This window comes from Loxodonta africana, chromosome 9 (assembly GCF_030014295.1).
Source record: "Loxodonta africana isolate mLoxAfr1 chromosome 9, mLoxAfr1.hap2, whole genome shotgun sequence".
Classification (NCBI taxonomy): domain Eukaryota; kingdom Metazoa; phylum Chordata; class Mammalia; order Proboscidea; family Elephantidae; genus Loxodonta; species Loxodonta africana.
In genome coordinates, this window is record NC_087350.1 from 55,594,587 (window position 1) to 55,617,918 (window position 23,332).

General features: G+C 38.5%; 1 protein-coding gene across 3 annotated transcripts; it reads left to right on the top strand.

Annotated features, from left to right (window-relative positions):
* The first annotated feature begins 129 nt into the window (after positions 1 to 129).
* LOC111749833 (complement C5-like) lies at positions 130 to 18,592 on the top strand. Of its 3 annotated transcripts, XR_010323037.1 has the most exons (9): positions 133 to 4,365; positions 9,402 to 9,605; positions 10,472 to 10,684; positions 10,773 to 10,909; positions 11,677 to 11,806; positions 12,450 to 12,579; positions 13,491 to 13,553; positions 15,141 to 16,032; positions 17,407 to 18,592. XR_010323037.1 is itself a non-coding variant. In XM_023544990.2 (5 exons), exons 1-5 carry the CDS (start codon positions 4,336 to 4,338, stop codon positions 11,687 to 11,689), a joined length of 597 nt encoding a protein of 198 aa, XP_023400758.1. In that variant the 5' UTR covers positions 133 to 4,335; the 3' UTR covers positions 11,690 to 12,026. The 3 variants fall into 3 exon arrangements, 2 of the variants coding, with proteins under 2 accessions (XP_064147588.1, XP_023400758.1); XM_023544990.2 differs by lacking the exons at positions 12,450 to 12,579; positions 13,491 to 13,553; positions 15,141 to 16,032; positions 17,407 to 18,592 and having other exon boundaries at positions 11,677 to 12,026; XM_064291518.1 differs by lacking the exons at positions 11,677 to 11,806; positions 12,450 to 12,579; positions 13,491 to 13,553; positions 15,141 to 16,032; positions 17,407 to 18,592 and having other exon boundaries at positions 130 to 4,365; positions 10,773 to 11,580.
* The last annotated feature ends 4,740 nt before the right edge of the window (positions 18,593 to 23,332 follow it).

The window sequence follows — 23,332 nt, forward strand, 5'->3', positions numbered from 1 at the left end:
CGGCCACAATTGATGACTGCCCTGACAGGGAGCACAACAGAGAACTCCTGAGGGAACAGGAGATCAGTGGGATACAGACCCCAAATTCTCATAAAAAGACCATACTTAATGGTCTGACTGAGACTAGAGGAATCCCGGCGGCCATGCTCCCCAGACCTTCTGTTGGCACAGGACAGGAACCATCCCCGAAGACAACTCATCAGACATGAAAGGGACTGGTCAGTGGGTGGGAGAGAGATGCTGATGAAGAGTGAGCTAATTATATCAGGTGGACACTTGAGATTGTGTTGGCATCTCTTGTCTGGAGGGGGGATGGGAGGATAGAGAGAGAGGGAAGCTGGCAAAATTGTCACGAAAGGAGAGACTGAAAGGACTGACTCAATAGGGGGAGAGCAAGTGGGAGTACGGAGTAAGGTGTATGTAAACTTATATGTGACAGACTGATTGGATTTGTAAACGTTCACTTGAAGCTTAATAAAAGTTAATAAAAAAAAAAAAAGTGAAAGAAGCCAGACATGAAAGGTCACATATTATACGGGATCATTTGTGCAAAAAAAATCCAGAATAGGTAAATTCAAAGCAGAAAGCAGATTACCGTATTTTCATGCAAGTAGGGCGTATCTTCTGTCTTTTCTGTGTTTTCATAAGCACCTGCCGTGCCAATTTTTTTTACACATTGCTATGGAAAAAAATAACATAGTGTGCTTATGAAAGCAGGGCTGACAAACAAATGTAGAAGGTGCAAGTTATTTGTGTAAAAATATGGCAGTAGTTGCCAGGGACTAGGGGAAAGAGGAGATGGGGAGTGACTGTTAATGGATACAGAATTTTCTTTTGGGATAATAAAAATGTTTTGGAGCTGGATAGAGTTGACAGTTGCACAACATTGTGTATGTACTAAATGCTACTGAGTTGTACACTTGTAAATGATTAATTTTACATTACGTGAATTTTACCTCAATTAAACAAAACTCATTAAAGGATAAAGAAAAGGCAGTAAAGTGTGGTGAAGGCATAGAGGTAGACTGAGACTGATAAACCAAGTGCCCGGAGCTTTCCGTCTGGCTGTCTTTGATTCAGTCATTGAGCACTTTGGGTCTTGCTTCCTCATCGTGGGCCTGCAGGGGATCAAATCTAATAAGTGGGGAGGATTAGATAATGTCTTTGCAAGATCCACGATTCTCTGACAGTGTTAGGAATCACCTAGTCCAATTCCCTCACTTAAAATTGAGGGTAGATGAGGAGGCTTAGACCCAGAGAAATAGAGACTTGTCCAGGTTCTCACAACCCTTTTGTCCAGACTGAGGACGAGAACTCTTCCTCTGGACCCCAAGCCCAGTGCTCCTTCTCATCAGCCCTAAAAATTGTTGATATGTTTGGAAAATTACAGTGTTTGAGGAAAAAACATTTATTTTGGAAATATTCATATTAATTGTACAAATAATTAACATAACTAACTCCTGTTCATTTCTCATAAGAACTTACTAGAGTATTAGTTGTATGCTGTTATGTAAACTTGCTATTAAACTATTTAAAACATGTTTTCTGCAAACTGGGGTGATGATGATTCAGAGAAACCAAAAAAACCCACTGCTGCCGAGTTGCTTCCGACTCATTGTGACCCTGTAGCACAGCGTAGAACTGCCCCATAGAGTTTCCAAGGAGTGCCTGGTGGATTCGAACTGCGAACCTTTTGGTTAGTAGCCATAGCACTTAATCACTACACCACCAGGGTTTCCTGAGTCAGAGAGGTGCTTATAATTAGGAGGGAAGAGCAACACATGTAAAAATTTGAAGCATTTAACATGCTAAAGCCAAAGCAGTAAAATACCCCCTGAAGTAATTAAACTCTACTTTGGAGCCCTGGCGGCACAGTGGTTAAGAGATGGCTGCTAACCAAAAGGGTGGCAGTTTGAATCCACCAGTCGCTCCTTGGAAACCCTATGGGGCAGGTCTTCTCTGTCCAAAAGGTCATTATGAGTTGGAATCGACCTGATGGCAATGGGTTTGGTTTTTCGGGGGATGGGTTTGGTTTGGTTTGATTTGGAATTGTGTATTAACTCTCTCGGATGCTGTTCACAGTTACAAAGTCCTTGCTCTGTCTTTGTGCTTACAGCCTTGAGGGAATTTTTCCCTAACACAAGACAGAAGTAGCCAGAACAGTGAAACACTCCGTTTGCCCTTCTGCAGCCAGCCCCTCACCATCTGCCCTAGTTACTCTGGAGTCATGTGTCCTTTCTCTTCAAAGAGCAGCGTTCCCCTATTGGGTTAAGCAGCCTGCAGAGGAGTGCATGGTGAATAGGATTTTGAGTCTAGGATCACTTGTTGAATATGCATAAAGAAAAGATATAGCTATTTAAACATTTATAAAAGTATTATTTGTGAATGTTAGTTTCAAAGAGATGGAAAGTCTAAAACTTCACTTGGTTCTAACTCATTTTTGTGAGAAAGTTTTTTTTTTTTTACAGCTAATAACTATAAGATGTCTTTTCTAGATGAAAATTTGAGATTTATGCTCATATTTTGGACACTGAATGAATTAGAATTGATAAACACTAGAGAGATTCAAAAGAAGCAAGAATTTTCCAACTATTGATAATTTATCAAACACTTACTGTATGAAAGGCACTGGGGTCAAGGTTTAAACAGACAAACAAGATCAGGACTTTGTCCTTACAGAGCGCATACTCTAATAATTACACAAGTGCTTTACTCCAGCGCAGCACTGCTGGAGCCAGAAAATGGGATTGGATCCTGTGTGAGGAATCACAAGGGTTTCCAGGAATATTGATGATGATCATGACAAGGGGAAGAGTACTGTTGTTACTACTGCTGATGATCTATCCCATTGTGCCAAAGAGTTCCTTGCTTGAGATATAATTACACATATATAAATTATATGGAAACCCTGGTGGCGTAGTGGTTAAGTGCTACAGCTGCTAACCAAGAGGTAAGCAGTTCGAATCTGCCAGGTGCTCCTTGGAAACTCTGTGGGGCGGTTCTACTCTGTTCTATAGGATCCCTGTGATATAGGGTTGCTATGAGTTGGAATTAACTCATTGGCAGTGGGTTTGGTTTTTTTTTTTTTCTTTTGGTTGTGTGTTGTCAAGTTGATTCTGACTTATATAAAAATTATACATAATATATATGTACATATATATATATTGCTTAGATTTATTCTCAGTGATCCCACACTCCTCCATCTTAATAAACCCAGAAAATTACCTCATTAACCATGAAAACTTTGAGAACTTCAAGATTACTATAAAAGCTAGGTAAGAAAGTTATTATTTTCAGATTTACCTAACGCTTGAATGGCAAACAGATTTCATTTCAAGAGTCAGCTGTGACTGACTGGTAGCGCTTGCCAGGGCCCTGTGTTGAGAAAAATTCTGAGGTTCCATGTAAAAAAATCTGTGACAAGTAGTAGTAATGGGAAGTAGGCTCAGGAACATTTACCTAAAGTGTATTTGCTGATTTCAATCCTGCTGCTATTTTAAAATCTCGTAAGCAAAGGATCCTAAAGATTGAAGATTCTGATGAATACTCAGGTAACTACACTGCTCGGGTATTAAGACTATGTTATGAAAACATTCACTTGTTTTTTATTTGTTTTTTTATTTCTATGTTTTTTTTTTTTTATTTGTGGCCTCCTTGATCATATAATTGATCATATCAATAGGATCATACAATAATTAATCACATCCTGGACTTAATTATCAGAGATGGTTTTAGCATTTATTGAACTAACCCAGAAAGCACACTTGGCAGATGAACTATTGAAATTTTCTTTCTAATGGGGACACATACCTGTCTGTTTTATATGTAAATAAAGTTCATGTTTTTCTTTGACTCATAAGACAAATACAAGGCTAAACTGAAAATAACTTGCCTGTGGATGGACATGATGTTGTCCATTTTACATGTCCATGTTACAGTCATGCAAGGAATGTGGCCCCTTACAGAGAAACCTGGACCCTAAACTCAGTTCTCTACTAACTTACTATGAACTTAAGAACTGTGGGCAATTGGGCAAGTTCCCTGTGGGACTCACTTTTCTCATTTGTTGGTAGGAATAAAAATACCTGCCTTAGCTCTTACATTATAGGATCTAACGCAATACTAGAAGTTAATACTGTTTCAAGAGTAAAAAATATTATACCAAATTTCACATGGTTATGTTTTATCTCTAATCTCATTACTGTAATTGTTTTATCAAAAAAGGGGGCTGATTTATATTCTGTTTTGACAGATATCCTTATAATAAGAGTGTAACTGTGGCTGAAGTTTCTGTCTCTTAGAATAAGAGAAGATTTAGGTGATAATAGAAAAGAAATGATGCATGAAGCAACACAAAAGACAAAGGTAAGGAGATCAAGTTACAGTCACAGAAGTGGAGAATTGGGAGCATTCATGGAAGTATAGAGATTAAAAAAAAAGAAAAAAGGGCTTTCATTCCCCAGTGTTCATACTAAAAAAGCAAAATAAAAAAGTAGTATTTTGGGCTTCATAGGTTTCAACCGATGGAAGCAGTTAAGTTACAGTGACATTTGCCTTCAACTTGGAGGCTTGAACTGGCAAAGCCTACTTCTAGACGCAGTTTTATCTCTTTATGGACGTGATATCCTGGGCTTTAGGTAAGGTTCCATCAGTGATACCAAAATTACGGCCTCAGATTCTGAACGGTCTGAGCTACACTTTTGAATCACAGGTTTTTAGTCTCACCCAGGGTTCTTCCTTCACTTGTTGCAATATGGCTTAAGGCTTCAGGCTTAAAAGAAATGACCTAAATGTTAATCAGAATTATAACGATGGCTCATGGAATTGGGCTAGTTGTAACCACAATGACATTGCCAAGTGAAGATTTTGCAGGCTGGTGAAAGCAGAATTTGTTATTCCCTCTCTGCAGGTTCTTCTCTAATATAGGTTATATCCTTTTGTCTCCCTTTAAAAAGCCAGCTGATTGATGAAGTTGCACAAATTAATTTTAATACTAAAAAGGCACTTAAAAATCTGTTGTATAAAAGAGTAGAAGACTTAAATAACAAGTACCTTAATATCTTTGAAAAAGTACAAGAAAGTACAGGTGAGTTCCTAGACTAATCTATAAATTCATTTCTTACGGCTCTTTCTTACTGAAAAGTTTTGACAGAAATCTGTGACTTATAATTGGTGCAATGTTAGGCAAATACAGTTGCCAGATATGCTCCACCAAAATACTGCCCACCAGGCTGGTGCATGAGAAATATTTACGGGACATCTTTCTGTAGAGTTGACCCCTACTCCCACGTACACTGGACAGCTTTTTGTGGTATTAAAAGGGACAGGTGATTTTCCTACCAGATGATTTTACTTGCAACAAATAAATTAGATGGTAGCATTATTCACATTATGAAAGCATTCCTGAAAGCATTTGGGTGTTTGCTTATATGTTGCTAAATTTTTAACATTAATCCTCTGCCACACTACCTGGTATTTGTTTGAATGTTGCCTTGGAAATGATAACCAACTGTTTCACATATGAGCATCTGTTCTAACAGGATTATCAACTCCTTGAGGGTATGAGGCTGTGCTCTGATTACTGGAAGAAAAAACTGGGACAACTGATCTGACAGATGCTCTGGAACAGGACGTTGTGGTTGAAATTGATGAATGGGCCACTTACCAACCTCGTGCAGATTGCACTTTATTGGGTCATAGCAGGCCAGGCTCTTCCAGGTGGCCACAGCAGTCATCAGACTTTTTTAGGGTAATAATTGCATGCAAAATGACCAGAGGGTAGATGGATGGCTTATCCTTTTCTAAATAAAGAAATAACAGAGGGACAGAGAGGGTCCTACTATACTACATTGTACTTGCCAAATTTTCAAAGCAAATGAATGTTATTCCACTAGGTGGATTTTTTGAAGAAACTGTGGAAACTGATATCAAATATGGCTTCTCTCCCTACCCACTGAATTTGGTTGCTATTCCTCTTTTCCTGAAGCCTGGGATTCCATATTCCATCAAGGTTAGATGGTTAGAAAAATCTTATATAGCCGTATTTTCCCACTTACTGGTATGTTACTTTGGAGTCCCTGGGTGGTACAAATGGTTAATGTGCTCACTGCTAAACAAAAAGTTGGCAGTTCAGGTGCACCCAGAGGTGCCTCAGAAGAAAGGCCTGGCGATCTGCTTCTGAAAAATCAGCCACTGAAAACCCCATGGGGCACAGGTCTACTCTGACACATGTGGAGTCGCCCCAAGTCAGAATCGACTCAACAGCAATTTTTTTTTTAAGTTTGTGCTTGGGAGTAAATTAAGGAAGCATTTTAGGATTTTCACATTTTAAAAGACTCAACATAACTATTGAAATGGATTCGGTCAAACAGTTGCAGGTGAAGAATATATTTGGCCATTTGGTAGAAGGGGTGTCAGTAATCTTGAAAGCAAAAAATAGTTGATAAAACTCAAGAGAAGAGAGAGCTGAATCCAAGGAAAAGTACAACAAATTATAATGATGGAGTAGCTTCATTTGTGGTTAACATTCCTCTGATGTCGCAGCACTGGAGTTGCACGTGAAAGAAATTCTCATTTGTTGTATTTTCTAATATTACCTCAGTCTGTGTGGTGTGCAGGACAGATGGGAACATGTTTTGCAAAAGTCTAACGAGCTGCTCTAAAACATTTGACCTGTAAACATAGGAAATAGAATTTAGTATACTGAATATTCCATAAAGGGTATAAATCTATCGATTTTGTATTTAGAAAATAATTTTTCTTCTTATGCTAAACACAGTACCATTCAAATCTGAATTTAGAACAAGAACTGCTACTGGAATGTGAGAATGCAAGCAAACTGTTCTCTTATCCATTATTTCCAGCTACCATCATCTCTCCCCCAGCAAAGTCTCCCAAAGAATTGCCTACATTTGCCTTTCGTTCTGCCATATCTCAAACTACCGAGCTGTGGCTTCTGCCCCCACCACTCCACTGAAACTTCTCACACCGTGAGATGCTAGCGAAGACCACTAGACATTTTTCAGTCCTTGTCTCTCTTGTCTTCTTTAAGACATTTGATGAGGCTGACCACTGTCTTTTTCTTTAAAATAATCTTATTTTTTATCGTGGCTTCTATGACTCCACATTTCCTTGGTTTTTCTTCCCCTTCTTTGTTCTCTTTTCATTCTTTGTTCCATTTCAGACCAGGAATCCCTGAATTGCCCTCAATGTAGGTGATTTTCAAGGCTACATCCAGATCCTCCTCTCTACTTATCCAATACATTTTTATTTGACATATTCTCTCGCTTATCCCATGTGCTCCCATAACTTGTTCTGAAGACTCTCCTCTCAGAGATTTATTTAGGATTTCAAGATTCTTATAGACACTATCTTTTCCACATATTTTCTTGGATATCTCAAGGAAGTGTAAATGTAACTTTGTCCAAAACGAAGAACTATCTGCCAACCTCAAACCTAGACTTCCTCCTGGATACACTATTTCAGTGAAAGCACCACAACCACCCCATTGCTCAAGCCCTCTCCTCCCCACTCACTCTTCTCATTGTGGCAAGGGTGATGGGATGATCTTTCTGACACACATATCTGATCCCAAGTGGCCTTGTCCCTGCTCCCTTCTCCAAACTCATTGCTCTCCAGTCCTCCCATCCCACCCCAAACTCCAGCTATACTGGACAGCTTGCGGCCCCCTAACTTTCCCTGCTGTCTATCACCACAAGGCCTTTGTAACTCTACCTGGGACATTTTCCCTCTTTAATTCTCTAACTCCTACTTATTTGGAGGCCAGGTTTAAGGCACTTTCTCCTAGGAGCCTTCTCTCTAACTATCCTCAGCTAATCTAGATGGGTGTTCCCTACCCCCATGTAGGAATTTCAAGTTCCCTGAGGGTAAAGTAAGAACTGTGTCTATCTCATTCACCATTGTATCCCCACTAACTAGCATACTTAACGACCAGGGCTCCTGACACATATTAGGGACTGGTAAGTGTTTGTACGAGTCCCTGGGTGGTGCAAACAGTTAACATGCTCGCTGCTAGCTGAAAGGTTGGAGGTCCTAGCCCGCCCAGAGGCTCCTTGGAAGAAAGGCCAGGAGATCCGCTTCTGAAAAATCAGTCATAAAAATTCTATGGAGCACAGTTCTACTCTGACACACGTGGAGTAACCCAGAGTCAGAGTCCACTTGACGGCAACTGATGGTTTTTGTTTTTAGTATATGTAGGGTGGATGTATGATTTGTCTCTTTCCAAAGCTAAACAAAGGCCAAGGTTAAAATTTGACTTAAACTAATAGCATACTCATTATTTTTTTCTTTGTTATCAAATTACTTTCACCAGTGAATAATATCTAATTTTTCAACTTCACCTAAAACATAGATGGATCCAGCCTCTAGTTCAAGAGCTGATACAGCATAGCATGTACATTTATGAGTTCCCTCTGACCCTTCACTCTACATTCAAGAATAACCAAAAACCAAACCCACTGCTGTCAAGTCAATTTCAACTCATAGCAACCCTATAGGACAGAGTAGAGGTGCCCCACAGGGTTTCCAAGGCTGTAAATCTTTGCAGAAACAGACTGCCACATCTTCCTCCCATGAGCAATTGGTGGGTTTGAACTGCCAACCTTTTGGTTAGCAGCTGAGCACTTTAACCCCTGTGCCACCAGGGTTCCTTTCCCTCAAGGGAAAAAAAAATTGCTATCTAGTCGATTCTGACTCATAGTGACCCTATAGAACAGAGTAAAACTGTCGCATAGGGTTTCCAAGGAGCCGCTGGTGGATTCAAACTTAACCTTTTTGTTAGCACCCAAACTCGTAACCACTGCACCACCAGGATTCTACCCTCAAGAATAGTTCTTGTTTATTCTTCTAAACTCCTCTCCCCATCTCTCTCCTGAGAGATGGGGAAATTATTCACCATTGTTCCATTTACAACCAACATCTCCATCAACTTTCAAGAATTATTGCCACATCTTTTCTCACATTTTGCCGTCTCACTAAATTCCCAGTTTTGGTCAGCCTATGGCAGAAGGAAACCAGTCCATAAGTTGGAATGAAGTCAAAGAAAGAAGACCAACCGTAGTTCTAGGATCTTTTTTCTCCTTTCATGTCACTGGAACCTTCTACAATAGCCTAGGTTTTTATAGTTAGTTTTATTATTTTTTAATTAATAGCCTTTCTATAGTCACTTGTTAATATCATACCATGTTGTTAAGGCAGTGAAAAGCTAATTTGTCTTTTCTTATGGTGTTGTGAAGTCCAGACATTTATAAGGTATACATATATATTAATATACATCAAGCAATTAGAACCTGGCTTCATGCTAGAAAAGTGTTAGCAGTTATGACCATCACCATCATCATCATTATCATTGTTTTACATTTTTTGACACTATTCTTTTTTAGGTAAGAACTGATGACCCAGACCTTTCAGAAGAATATCAGGCCAGCAATGATTATCAAGCATTAGGCTACTCATCACACAGCCAAAATTTCGATTCCCTTAACTGGACAGACAGTTGTAAGGATTTGCTTGTGGGAGAACATCTGAGTATAACTGTTATCCCTCAGAGCCCACATATAGACAAAATTACACACTACTATTACTTGGTAAGTTCAATAAGATCTTACTTGCTTCTAGTCGCTTATTTCTAACATTTTCTTTACTTGTGCAAATAATCCTTAAAATTATTCCTCACCTGACACAGAGAGGCACCCAATTGATATTTAGTGAATGAATTAATGAATTTAAATAGCACTTTGCAGTTTATAAAGCACATTCACAAACATCCTCATAACAGAGGCTCACAATACTTGTTTGGGCTTGACAGACAATGTGACAGATTAGAGAAGCTGAATGACCTGCTGTGTTCACAAGTCATTAGTGGTAGGTTTGGGGTTGTATTCAAGGTCTTCTGATCCCTAGACTGATACTCCTTCCAGGGCATGATGCCAAAGGTTCGATCAGAGCCTTTGTTCAGTCTCCAGTCTACTTGGTGACCTCAACACTCTTTCATGGCCAATCAAATAGCAACCATCAGACTACTAGGCCTTGCCAACATTCCTTAAGAGTATGTCTTATTTACAAAGGGAAGAATAAGTCCAGTACTTAAGAATGCATGTAGTGATTCCAGGCATTGTTCACTGCTGTTAAAATACAAACTGACAAAGATAGCAGCATGATATATTTGAAAAGACATGGGCTTTGATTCTGCAAGGTTCAGATTCACACTCTATCACTTCCTAGATGTATATCCTTGGGCCAGTTTGTGTTATGAGCTTCAGTTTCCGTAACTACTAAATGAGAATAAAACCATAGCATATGATTGTGAGGACTGAATATGTTTATGACTATGTACCTGATGCATAATAGATGCTCAATGGACATTACTCCTCTTCCTCTTTATTACCTGCCCAGGTACTGAGCTTTAAGTTCATTCTGATGCATAGGAGTTACTTGTTTTTTGTATTTTCAGATTTCGTCTAAGGGCAAAATTGTACACTTTGGCACAGAGAAGAAACTCCCTGGTTCATCTTGCCAATATTTAAACATTTCTGTGACTTGGGACATGGTTCCTATAGCCCATCTTCTCGCCTACTGTTACACTGTCATGGGAAAGCAGACAGCAGAATTGGTGTCTGACTCAATCTGCCTGCACAGTGAGGCAAAACGTGGCAACCAGCTCCAGGTGAGACGCAAATAGTCCCCACCAGTCCAAGTTCCTCCTGAGTGTTTAATCAGCATACTAAAACCCTTTCTTTTTCAACTAATTTTAGATCCTTCTGTCTCCAAATAAAGATATACATTTTCCGGGGCAAGCTATATCTCTTATTCTGGAAACTGAGAAGCATGGGTGGCTGTATCAGCTGTGGATAGTGCTGGACGTGGCAGCCAAAGAAGAACCCTGGAAAGAGTTAAGTAGGGTAACCGATGGTTACTGGTACATAGCTTAGCTTGGGGCAAAGTGTGATCACCGTGGCTCTAACAGTGTCTTGTGTGTTAGTCACAGGAGAAGAATAAAGGGGAAAGATATAATTACACCAATGTGTATCTTCTCAGCTAGACTGTAAGGACAATAATACTAATAGCTAACATTTTTTGAACATTTACTATTTGTTAAGTATTATTCTGAGCATTATTCTATGGCTTTTACATCTACTATTGAATATTCACAATAACGTTATACAAAGTGGATATTATTAATAAATATTATACTTAAAGTGTACCAAGCACTTTACTAGTGTAGTCCCATGTTACTGATGAACCAAACTGAGACACAGAGATACAAGGTGATTTACGGCCTAATCCCAGGACAGAGTGGAATCAAGTGAGCTTATTTGGTCTAAGTTACCCACCGCTTTTAGTTACCTTTTAGGTATACAAAGGATAATTATCCAGTTAACTTGCTCTCCAATTCATATTGTGTTATATAAACAAAACTTATTTGAGACTATTCTCAGTGCAATGCTAAAATGCAGTCTTCTCCTAGAATAAACTAAAAGATAATTAAATCCATGTTCAGAAATGGATGCAGCCAATTCCAAACTGTCTTCCTTTCAGTGACTGATAACATCATCTTTTTAACTAAGCCATGAGTTGGAATAGGCAGTAAACTTACTGACTCTGAGAGAAGGTGCCTTTTAAGCTAATGTATAAATCAAAATTATTTCCCCATTCCAGGGAAGGGATATGACTGAAGATGCTGGGGCTCTGATGAGCTGAGTGTATTGAATCCACTGGAGAGATGATGGCCCAAGGAGTGAAGAGCAGGGGCACAGTGTGGGGAGGCCATGTGGATACACGTGAAAAAGTAACTGCAGCCATGAAGAGCTAGTTCCCCTCTCTTTGCCGCCTTCCCAGCCATGTCCTTTTACTTCCCCCTACCCAGAATCACAATCATTGTCACAAACTCGAGTCAAGCCTCCCCATCAAAAAGCATTCACTTAGCACTTACCCATTATTGGTGCTTTGCTCTTTCTTGGGTGGAGCAGTGAAACACAGGGTCTCACCCCTCTCAGAACTTAGCATGGCGCAGGACCGGGCAGCATTTCATTCTGTTGTTATATGAGTCAGAACTGACTCGACAGCATCTAACAACAACAATAGAGCTGGACAAGGACGATGAGCGGTAGTGTTTCCTTTACATATTCATTGACTCACTCACTCAAAGAATATTTTAGTAGTTTATTCAATGTGCAAAGCTTCAAGAAGGGCAAAGGTAAATAATTTTCTAAGAACTTCCATACCAAAGTTGCATTGAGTGAATTTTTGAATAGTGTGTAAACTCATGAGGTGAAAATTAGGGGAAGGAAAAAGCTTTGAGAAAACTAGAGAATTAGATTTTAATCACTTATTAAGCCAGTGGCTTATAACTGACATTATCCAAGAGTCAGGTATTCACTGTAACAGCCACTGAATATTGGTTCTTTGGGAATGATTTTCTTTCTGAACAGGAACTTGGAGCTGTAGATAAAAGTGACCAGTGCAGTGGGGCAGGTGGTGGCAGGAACAATGCTGAAGTGTTCCACTTGGCAGGACTCACCATCCTCACCAATGTGAATGCAGATGACTCCCAAGAAAATGGTAATTGATTTGGTTTTTAACCCAATAACCAAACCAAAAGAGTTTTTTTGTTTAATTCTTGTTATAAAAAACATACTGCTTTTCCTGGCCCTGGACTCACTCTTCCTCCACATCTTTACTGTTTGTACAGTACAACTATGATAGCTTGTCAACTCTCTGCTTAAGTCCCTTCACCAGCTCCCAATTGCCTCTTCAGGATGGAGTCCACCCTAGATGGGATTAAACTGCTCCAGGATCTTCTCCTTCACCCCCAGCTAGCTTCATCTTTCACCCTTCTGTCTCTTCTTTCCCATTCTAGTCCGCTGTGCTCAAGCCTCACTTACCTCTTCAGAGTGCCTGAGAGGGCTCCTTCCTCTGCCACACTCTGCCTGAAGTGCTCTTCCCCCTTTAGTTACGCTTAAAGCTCCAGCTTCACCTTGGAGAACTGATCTCTTCCCCCATTTTTTCTCCTTGTACTCAGTACAGCCTTCTGCCTTAACACCACTGAAACTTCTCCGCTTTTGTGGTTTTAGATTTTGAAGTCCTTGAGGATAGGGACTGATTTTTACTCATCTTTGTGTTTCCAGCCTCTAGTGGCACAGTGCTTGGTTGAGAGAAGACACTCAATAAATATTTTTTGAAATGATAAACAAATCATCTTAAAAATGTGTGCTTTTGTTGCTTTTTTTTTTTCTTATCCTATTTGAGCTTATTGAGGTAATACATTTACAAAGAGCAAGAGGAAATACAGTCTGTCTAATCATGTATGTCCTTGTACCAGGTATAGTTCAGAATCATTGTGGGAAATAGAACTCAATCTCTGACAAAATGTGCTCAGTACAATTTCTGCAAATGCTTTGAGTACTTAGATAATTTGATGGAAGCGTTTGTTCTAAGGGATATTCTTTCTCTCTCTCTCTGTTCTTTAACAGATGGGCCTTCAAAGAAAATTCCCAGAACAGGAAAAGAATGGAAAGGGAAAATAGAAGATCTAGGTACTCCAAAGTTTCATGTTGTTTTCAGAAGTTCTTACGAAACAACCCAGGATCTGCTGATATTTTCTCATTCTAGCTAACTGATGTAGAACAGGCCTTAAAGATCTTTGGGCACTTCCCCTTCTTACCTTTCATAGGGATAAAACAAACTCTGGGTAAATTAACCCACATTCATTTAGCATAGTCTTAATCTGAAGGAAATTGATTTCTATCGTGTTCATGCTCAGTTATAGAGTCACTTATTTTATTGTGGTAAAATATATAAAGCGTAAAATTGGCCATCTTAACATGTACAATTTAGTAGCATTAATTATATTCACAATATTGTACAACCATCACCAGTGTTTATTTCCAAAACTTTTTATCATGCCAAAGATAAAATCTGTATCCATCAAGCAATAACTTCGCATCCCCACCCCCCACCCCCCAGCCCTTGGTAAACACTAATCTTCTTTCCGTCTATATGCATTTGCCTATTCTAGATTTTTCATGTAAGTAGAATCATATGTTATTTGTCCTTTTGTGTCTGGCTTATTTCACTTAGCATAATGTTTTTGTCATTTTTTAATTGTCTCAGATTTTAGTCTCTATCAGAGTAGCTGGTATAGAAGTTACGTGTATGGCTTTCCTTAAATTCTGACAAAAACCAAGTGTGAAGAACTTTAGGATATAATAATATAAGAGTTAATACTAATTGAGCACTTACTATGTGCCAGGCATTGTTGAAGCCCTATACTGAGATTTTCTCATGGAATACTCACACCAATCACATGCAGCACGTACACTTATTATCCCCATTTTCCAGATGAGGACATTGAAGCACATTATGGGGTAGTAAGTGGCGCAGGCAAAAATCAAACCCCGGTCAGACTGGTAGTAGAGTCCACTGCACTGCTGAACACTGTGCTTTACAGGGCACTACTTCTTTTGTGTATTGTTGTTTAGGACTTATTTCAATTACCTGGAAGATGGGTCTGAAAGAGCCAATTTTTATACATTACTGAAATTTCAGGTACACTAGCAATAATGTTAAAATAGATACTGGACTAGGGCTTACTGAAAGATGCTTTAATACTTACAATGATAATGATAATAAAATTTCTACTCCCCATTTTAGTGGATACTGGCTAAAACAGCATCTTTAGAAGGTATCAGATAAAGAACAGTGCTTTTAAAACCGGAGACCAGGCCTGAGTCTTGGCTCAACTATATATAGCTACGTGACCTTAACCAAGTTATTTAATCTCCCCAACCTTCAGTTTCTTCTTCTGTAAAATGGGGATAATTTCTCTCTGCTTGCAGATTTATAAGAATTAACTGAGATCCTGCAAGTTAAACAGCTCAAGAAGAGCTCAATAAATGTTAACTTATGCTTGACTCTTTTTTAAGCCCCTTTTCAGCAAAGCCATACTCTTATCTAGGCCAGACAAATTATAATCAACATTTGATGATAGCAGAGTGAGTTCCTGAAAGTTTATCTTGCCAAGTCCAGATGACTGGAAGAGGGGGGACCACCGCTACAGTGTCAAATCTTCTGTTCTATGGTTCAATCACTTTTCACCTCATGACACTGCTTCTTATCTCCAGCTCCAGCTCTACTTAGCAGCTGTAACCATTTGGACAAGTCCTTCCCGTTCTCCACACCTCCATTTCCTCATTTCTAAATAACAGAGATGACATGATCAATTCTAAAATTCGCTTCAGTGGCTTTTCGGAAAGCAAGAGAGCGATCTAAATAATTGCCTTGATTTTCTGTACCCCTTCAGCCTTCATACTGATTGAAGATTAAGAGTACCTTGACGAAGTGAGTGTTTGTCCAATGGGGGTGATTGTATGAGGTTTTAAAAATCAACTATATCAAATGAAAAAAAATGTCTAAATAAGAAGGTCCCAGGATGTTTAACAGAGGAAGAGTAAGAATTAAATGGCTATGATGACTGTCTTCAAATATATAAGGAACTCAACAATTATGTGATTTTTTTTTTTTTCCTGCACAAGAGAGTTAACCCCCTGAGCACTAGTAATAGAAGTTGGATTTTGGTTTAGAAGACATCAGAAAGAATTTTCCAGCAATTAGAGCTCTGTGAAATGGAACAAGCTGCCTGGGGAGGAGGCAATTGCCCCATTACTGGAGCTATTGCAGTAGGGACTGCTCAAGCACTGTCACTAAATGGGGTGGGTACAGCAGAGGGCACGAGGGGGGAAAGTTAGACCAGAGCCTCTAAGTCCAGCCCTGAGCCTTTGATTCTGTGCTTGGCTAAGAGCGGTTGTATTATCATCTCAGCATCCACATTCAAACATCCCCTGGTCCAGAAGTGCTGTTTTGATGGAGCCCATCAAAGGGAGGAGAGCTGCAAGCAGTGAGCTGCACGGGTTACCCTCGGCCCTAATTGTTCCAGACCTTTCTCTAAGTGCTGTACCCTGGCAACTCAGCTGTGGGAAGAGACTTCTTTCACCTCTGCATTCATACTTGGGGAGGGTATGTATAAAAACTCTTACTCCACGCGCAGTGCAGTAGGAGGGTGCCAGGTGGAGTTTGTGCTGCCATGTGAACAGGCACTTCCAAACATGGTTTAAAATAGACAAGATGAAATATAAACTCCTACAATTTGGCTGGAAAAAGCAGAGTGGGTGGTGGCAGTGATGGTAGTTTGGGTACCACAATGCCCAGGTTTACCACTAACTTACTGTGTAGTGGCTACAGATCATTATTTATCCTCTAAGCTAATTAAAAAAAAAAAAAAAATTTTTTTAAGCTAATTTTTACAATGAAAATATTTAACTAGATGATTCTGTGATATTCATTTGTTCCTGTATCACTGGCTACACATAGCATGATACTTAAAATCTTGCATGAAGGCAATAGTATATTTTAAGAATCAAAATATTATTGATTCCTCTACAAAGCATAGCCAACCAAAACTATCAGAATTAAAAGGAATCCCAATAAGCACACATGGAAAGAAATTTCCTTTAGTTGAGTTTCACATGGTTTATGTGCAAAATAGTGATAGTACAATTTATTAAATTTTCATTTAATTTTACTTAAAATTGGTATTTTCTTTGGTTTCACTTGAAGTCTATTTAACTACACTACTGGAGAGAGAATGCCACACAGTTCTTGAAGGGGCTACCTTTATCAGAGTAAAACTAGCTACAGTTTCAAGTTAAGGCAGAGAATAACTAAAAAAATTATTGTACTTTTAGTTTAACTTTGTAGATAAAAAATGACATTTTTAAAGAATCTAATGGTTTTCTTATGCTTTTCATGAACCTGTAAAAGTGTACAAACAAGTCCTGAAAAGTGTTTTAAATTACACAAGTCATCTTCAATCCTCAATAATAATGCTATTATATAGAAATCTCCCTAAAGTTTGTGAATGTATATATTTCTTTTATGATTTTTTTAAAAAATTTAGAATTTAACCTTCAAGATTTAAAAAAAAAAAGCCAAACAGTAGAATTTAGAGCTAAATCAATCGAAAAGTTAAGAGTAAACATTTAAAAACCTCTGTGAGTTTTCTCACATTGCCGTTAACAGATTTCTACATATATGGGATTACTCTACACAATGGGATACATACTGTCCTAAAACATTTATATCTACGTCTGTATCTGTCTATATTATCTGCTTTGTTTCACACCTACTGGATGCTACCATTCCGCATCGTGCTTTTTATACTTAATAGATTGTAAACTGTCTACAATAAAAAAAATTATTTTTTATTTTGATACCACAAAAATTAAATGTTTGAAATCCTAAACATTTTAATTAAAATGTAACCATCACACTGTAACATATAACTGTAATTATGTTTTGTGTTTACTCTGTGTTTTTGTATTTCTAATTTAGGTTTTCCAGTAATGAACACAATACAAGTTAAACAGAAAAACAGCATTTCTTTAGAAAACTGGTTATGGAATGTCTATCATGTTCCTAAAAGGTATTCAAAGACTTTATCTATTTTTTCCTTAGGAAATTTTGAAAATATTCAAATATGATGAACAAATCGTCTACAACTCTTCTAAGGGTTTCTTTGATAATTAAAGATAGCATTAACATTTGGTCAAGGTTACTTGGTTGGTTTTTCCTTCAGTATATAGATTAGCTGAAGAATTAATAATCCTTTCAGAAGAACGCCATTTCAGTTCTCTAGAACTTTTACTCAGCGTATACTTTGGGATGATATTTGTACTTTGTACTTTTACATTATGATTTCAGTCTTTCTAAACAACTGCTCTGTAACAAACCCTCTAGCAACATATTTTGTCTATTTGGGCATGTTTGTCCGATGATACTTATCCATATAACAAATAAAAGGAGGTAATATTTTCCTTACATAATAAACACACACTATAAAACATTGACTAAGCCTAAGGCCTGAGGACTGGTCTGCTTTTGTTAATTGATCATGACTTACCTGGTGTATAACAGCCTCTCTTACTCTCCCTGACTCTAGACTTGTTCCTTATCTCTCCCCTATTTCATTCTCCAAACATGGCCACTCAAATGATTATATTAAAATCCAAATCTGATCCTGCCACTTTCCCACCTAAATCCACTTTTCTATGCCTTATTCAGCAAAATCTACGTGGATTAAAAGACCCTCATTCACTGGCTCTTGCCTACAGTCCAACGTCCCCTCCCAACGGCCCTTGCCACCATCCCTCTCTGTTCCAGCAGTACACACTCTTTCTTAATGCTTCTCCTAAATCAACATGCTGTTTGCAGTCTTCATACCTTTTCCTGGAGCCCTTCTTTCTAAACCCCCACTTTTTTTTTTTTTATTAACTTTTATTGAGCTTCAAGTGAACGTTTACAAATCAAGTCAGACTGTCACATATAAGTTTATATACACCTTACTCCGTACTCCCACTTGCTCTCCCCCTAATGAGTCAGCCCTTCCAGTCTCTCCTTTCGTGACAATTTTGCCAGCTTCCAACTCTCTCTATCCTCCCATCCCCCCTCCAGACAGGAGATGCCAACACAGTCTCAAGTGTCCACCTGATATAATTAGCTCACTCTTCATCAGCATCTCTCTCCTACCCACTGTCCAGTCACTTTCATGTCTGATGAGTTGTCTTCGGGCATGGTTCCTGTCCTGTGCAAACAGAAGGTTTGGGGACCATGACCACCGGGATTCTTCTAGTCTCAGTCAGACCATTAAGTATGGTCTTTTTATGAGAATTTGGGGTCTGCATCCCACTGATCTTCTGTTCCCTCAGGGCTTCTCTGTTGTGCTCCCTGTCAGGGCAGTCATCGGTTGTGGCCGGGCACCATCTAGTTCTTCTGGTCTCAGGATAATGTAGGTCTCTGGTTCATGTGGCCCTTTTTGTCTCTTGGGCTCTTAGTTATCGTGTGATCTTGGTGTTCTTCATTCTCCTTTGCTCCAGGTGGGTTGAGACCAATTGATGCATCTTAGATGGCCGCTTGTTAGCTTTTAAGACCCCAGACGCCACATTTCAAAGTGGCCTGCAGAATGTTTTCGTAATAGAATTATTTTGCCAATTGACTTAGAAGTCCCCTTAAACCATGGTTCCCAAACCCCCGCCCTTGCTCCACTGACCTTTGAAGTATTCAGTTTATCCTGGAAACTTCTTTGCTTTTGGTCCAGTCCAGTTGAGCTGACCTTCCATGTATTGAGTGTTGTCCTTCCCTTCACCTAAAGCAGTTCTTATCTGCTAATTAATCAGTAAAAAACCCTCTCCCTCCCTCCCTGCAAGAAACATTGGTGTGCATATATCTGTTTGTGTGAAGGCTCTTGTTTCTCTAGGGTATATTCCGAGGAGTGGGATTTCTGGGTTGTATGGTAGTTCTATTTCTAACTGTTTAAGATAACGCCAGATAGATTTCCAAAGTGGTTGTACCATTTTACATTCCCACCAGCAGTGTATAAGAGTTCCAATCTCTCCGCAACCTCTCCAACATTTATTATTTTGTGTTTTTTGGATTAATGCCAGCCTTGTTGGAGTGAGATGGAATCTCATCGTAGTTTTAATCTGCATTTCTCTAATGGCTAATGATCGAGAGCATTTTCTCATGTATCTGTTAGCTGCCTGAATATTTTCTTTAGTGAAGTGTGTGTTCATATCCTTTGCCCACTTCTTGATTGGGTTGTTTGTCTTTTTGTGGTTGAGTTTTGACAGAATCATGTAGATTTTAGAGATCAGGCGCTGGTCGGAGTTGTCATAGCTGAAAATTCTTTCCCAGTCTGTAGGTGGTCTTTTTACTCTTTTGGTGAAGTCTTTAGATGAGCATAGGTGTTTGATTTTTAGGAGCTCCCAGTTATCGGGTTTCTCTTCCTCATTTTTGGTAATGTTTTGTATTCTGTTTATGCCTTGTATTAGGGCTCCTAGGGTTGTCCCTATTTTTTCTTCCATGATCTTTATCGTTTTAGTCTTTATATTTAGGTCTTTGATCCACTTGGAGTTAGTTTTTGTGCATGGTGTGAGGTATGTGTCCTGTTTCATTTTTTTGCAAAGGGATATCCAGTTATGCCAGCACCATTTGTTAAAAAGACTATCTTTTCCCCAATTAACTGACACTGGGCCTTTGTCAAATATCAGCTGCTCATATGTGGATGGATTTATATCTGGGTTCTCAATTCTGTTCCACTGGTCTATGTGTCTGTTGTTGTACCAGTACCAGGCTGTTTTGACCACTGTGGCTGTATAATAGGTTCTGAAATCAGGTGGAGTGAGGCCTCCCACTTTCTTCTTCTTTTTCAGCAATGCTTTGCTTATCCGAGGCTTCTTTCCCTTCCATATGAAGTTGGTGATTTGTTTCTCTATCATCTTAAAAAATGACATTGGAATTTGGATCGGAAGTGCATTGTGTATAGATGGCTTTTGGTAGAATGGACATTTTTACTATGTTAAGTCTTCCTATCCATGAGCAGGGTATGTTTTTCCACTTAAGTATGTCCTTTTGAATTTCTTGTAGTAGAGCTTTGTAGTTTTCTTTGTATAGGTCTTTTACATCCTTGGTAAGATTTATTCCTAAGTATTTTATCTTCTTGGGGGCTACTGTGAATGGTATTGATTTGGTTATTTCCTCTTCGACGTTCTTTTTGTTGATGTAGAGGAATCCAAGTGATTTTTGTATGTTTATCTTATAACCTGAGACTCTGCCAAACTCTTCTATTAGTATCAGTAGTTTTCTGGAGGATTCCTTGGGGTTTTCTGCGTATAAGATCATGTCATCTGCAAATAGAGATAATTTTACTTCCTCTTTGCCAATCCGGATGCCCTTTATTTCTTTGTCTAGCCTAATTGCTCTGGCTAGGACTTCTAGCACAATGTTGAATAAGAGCGGTGATAAAGGGCATCCTTGTCTAGTTCCCGTTCTCAAGGGAAATGCTTTCAGGCTCTCTCCATTTAGAGTGATGTTGGCTGTTGGCTTTGCATAAAAAGATGCCCTTTATTATGTTGAGGAATTTTCCTTCAATTCCTATTTTGGTGAGAGTTTTTATCATAAATGGGTGTTGGACTTTGTCAAATGCCTTTTCTGCATCAATTGATAAGATCATGTGTAAACCCCCACTTTTGACAAACTCAAATTCACATCTAACAACTTAACTCACACATTGTATTCTTCAAAAGGGAGCAGCCCCCAAAGAGTTAATTATCTCCCTAGACTGACGCTATATATTGTACAGGCTTCTATTGAACACTTATTATCCTCTATGATAATTTATTTGCTTACATATCTATCCCCTCTTCTAGAGTAAATTCGTTGAAGGCAGATTCTTTGTTATTTAGCGTTCTGTGTCTTGCACATAATAGGCATTCAAAAATATCCCCTGGATGGATAAATTGTATTAACTAATGGACTTCTGTATTCTGAAAATTCCTTTTGTTTTAACCATTTTTGTATACTCCATTTTTTGTAGAATTTGCTGAACTTAATTTTTATTTGATAATATATGATATCACAGTCCTTTCAAGTCCTTATTGAGAAAATAAGGCAATAAAAACAATACATGGGAATATATATTAAATTGAACCATATGTCTCTGCCAGTATTAAAACCTTTTTTATTTACACAAACAGCAATTTCACATGGTTTTATCTAGTAGAACACATAGGTAATAATTATGAATATGTAAGGGGTCCGACATCCTCTAACCTTTCTTCTTCATCCCCAATGCTGGCCGACAATTTGAGTTTGCTTTACTGTGATTTGCCTCAAGATCCCGTATGGGAAAAGTACAAACATTCCAATTAATAGAGGATCATGATAAGTTGGCTCCTAGTTAATCAAGGTTCACTTGTGTTTGATGGCTATGAAATATTTTATCTTCCAGTAATCAGCTACAGTTCATGATACCAGATTTTTCAACTACCTGGGAAATTCAAGGTGTTGGCATTTCAAATAAAGGTAAACAGCTAGTCTAATATACTAATTGGGAACAGTTTGTTCATTACAATATGCTTATCTTTTTACCTAGACAGGTATATTGACAGTTCACCTAGGACTTGGGCAGTGGCATATGTTGGACTCTCATTGTAACCTAAGAAACGTCTTTGAACATATGTTGTTCATTTAATGTTTTTTTATAAACTGTTGCTTTGTGAGCAACAATTCCAGATTCCTACATTCTGATTTGCTGGGAGCTTGAGGTGGGGGATACAAACATGACCCATTACTGAGTTCTCTCCCAAATGACGGGTAACCGTGTAAATCAGAATCATTTAAATTAATTTTTTTAAGAATATTTATTTTATTTTTCACAATTCAGTTTCACAATTTGATTTTTCACAATTCAATATGTTCACCTATAAAGTGGGATTAATAATAATTATTCACCTTTTTGCTACATGGAAAAAGAGGATTGGGACAGACCACTAAAGACCTATGCAACTTTAAAACCAGAGCACTAACAACTACAAAACTGCAACAATTCTGATAAAGTTGAAAAGACATTAAATTATAGTGACCAAAAACATTTCAGTAAGCACAGTACTTTATCTTAAAAAAAAAAGAAAGTAAAGGTAGCTTGGCATAAAGAGGTGTGAGGAAGAGTTGACACTACTGAGTTAGATAACAAAATGCCTATCTGGGGAAAGAAACGGTAAGGTGAACGGGCATCATGTAGAGTACTCCCCTGCACATTTAGGGGAAATTACTCTAGGGCTAAAGGAAATTACTCCATGTTCTTTTTTATTTTAAAATTTCTTGAACTGTTAGAGGAAATATGAACACTGGATATTTGATGATATTAAGAAATTATCATTGTTTTTAAAAGTGGGGTGTGATAACGGCATTGTAGTTATGTTTTAAAGGGGAGGTTATTGTCTTTTAGAGATGTATACTGAACTATTTACAGATAAAATAACATGATGCTGGCATTTGCTTCAAAATAATCCAGGGAATGTGGGACGAGGTGGTCACAGGGAAACAAAATTGGCCATGAGTTGATAATCTCTGAAGCTGGATAATAGGTACGCAGGGGTTCACGATACCCTTCTCTCTACTTTTTGTATAGGTTTGAATTTTTCAATAACAAAGGTTTTTTTTAAAGCTCACAAATAACTGTGATAAAACTCTTGTTTATATATAGGCATTATTTGAATGTTCAAAACAAAGATACTATAAAAATGGCCTGGGGGCAGCGTCTGACCTCCTCTAACTTCACAAGCGGGAAGGAGAATCAAGATCAATAGTGCAAGGCTGATTCCTATGAGAAGGAGGTCAGACATGGCTCCTCTCTCTGCCATCTTTACCAATTCTGACACCAACCGTCCCTCCTACGACACTCTCTGTTTCTCTTCTGGGT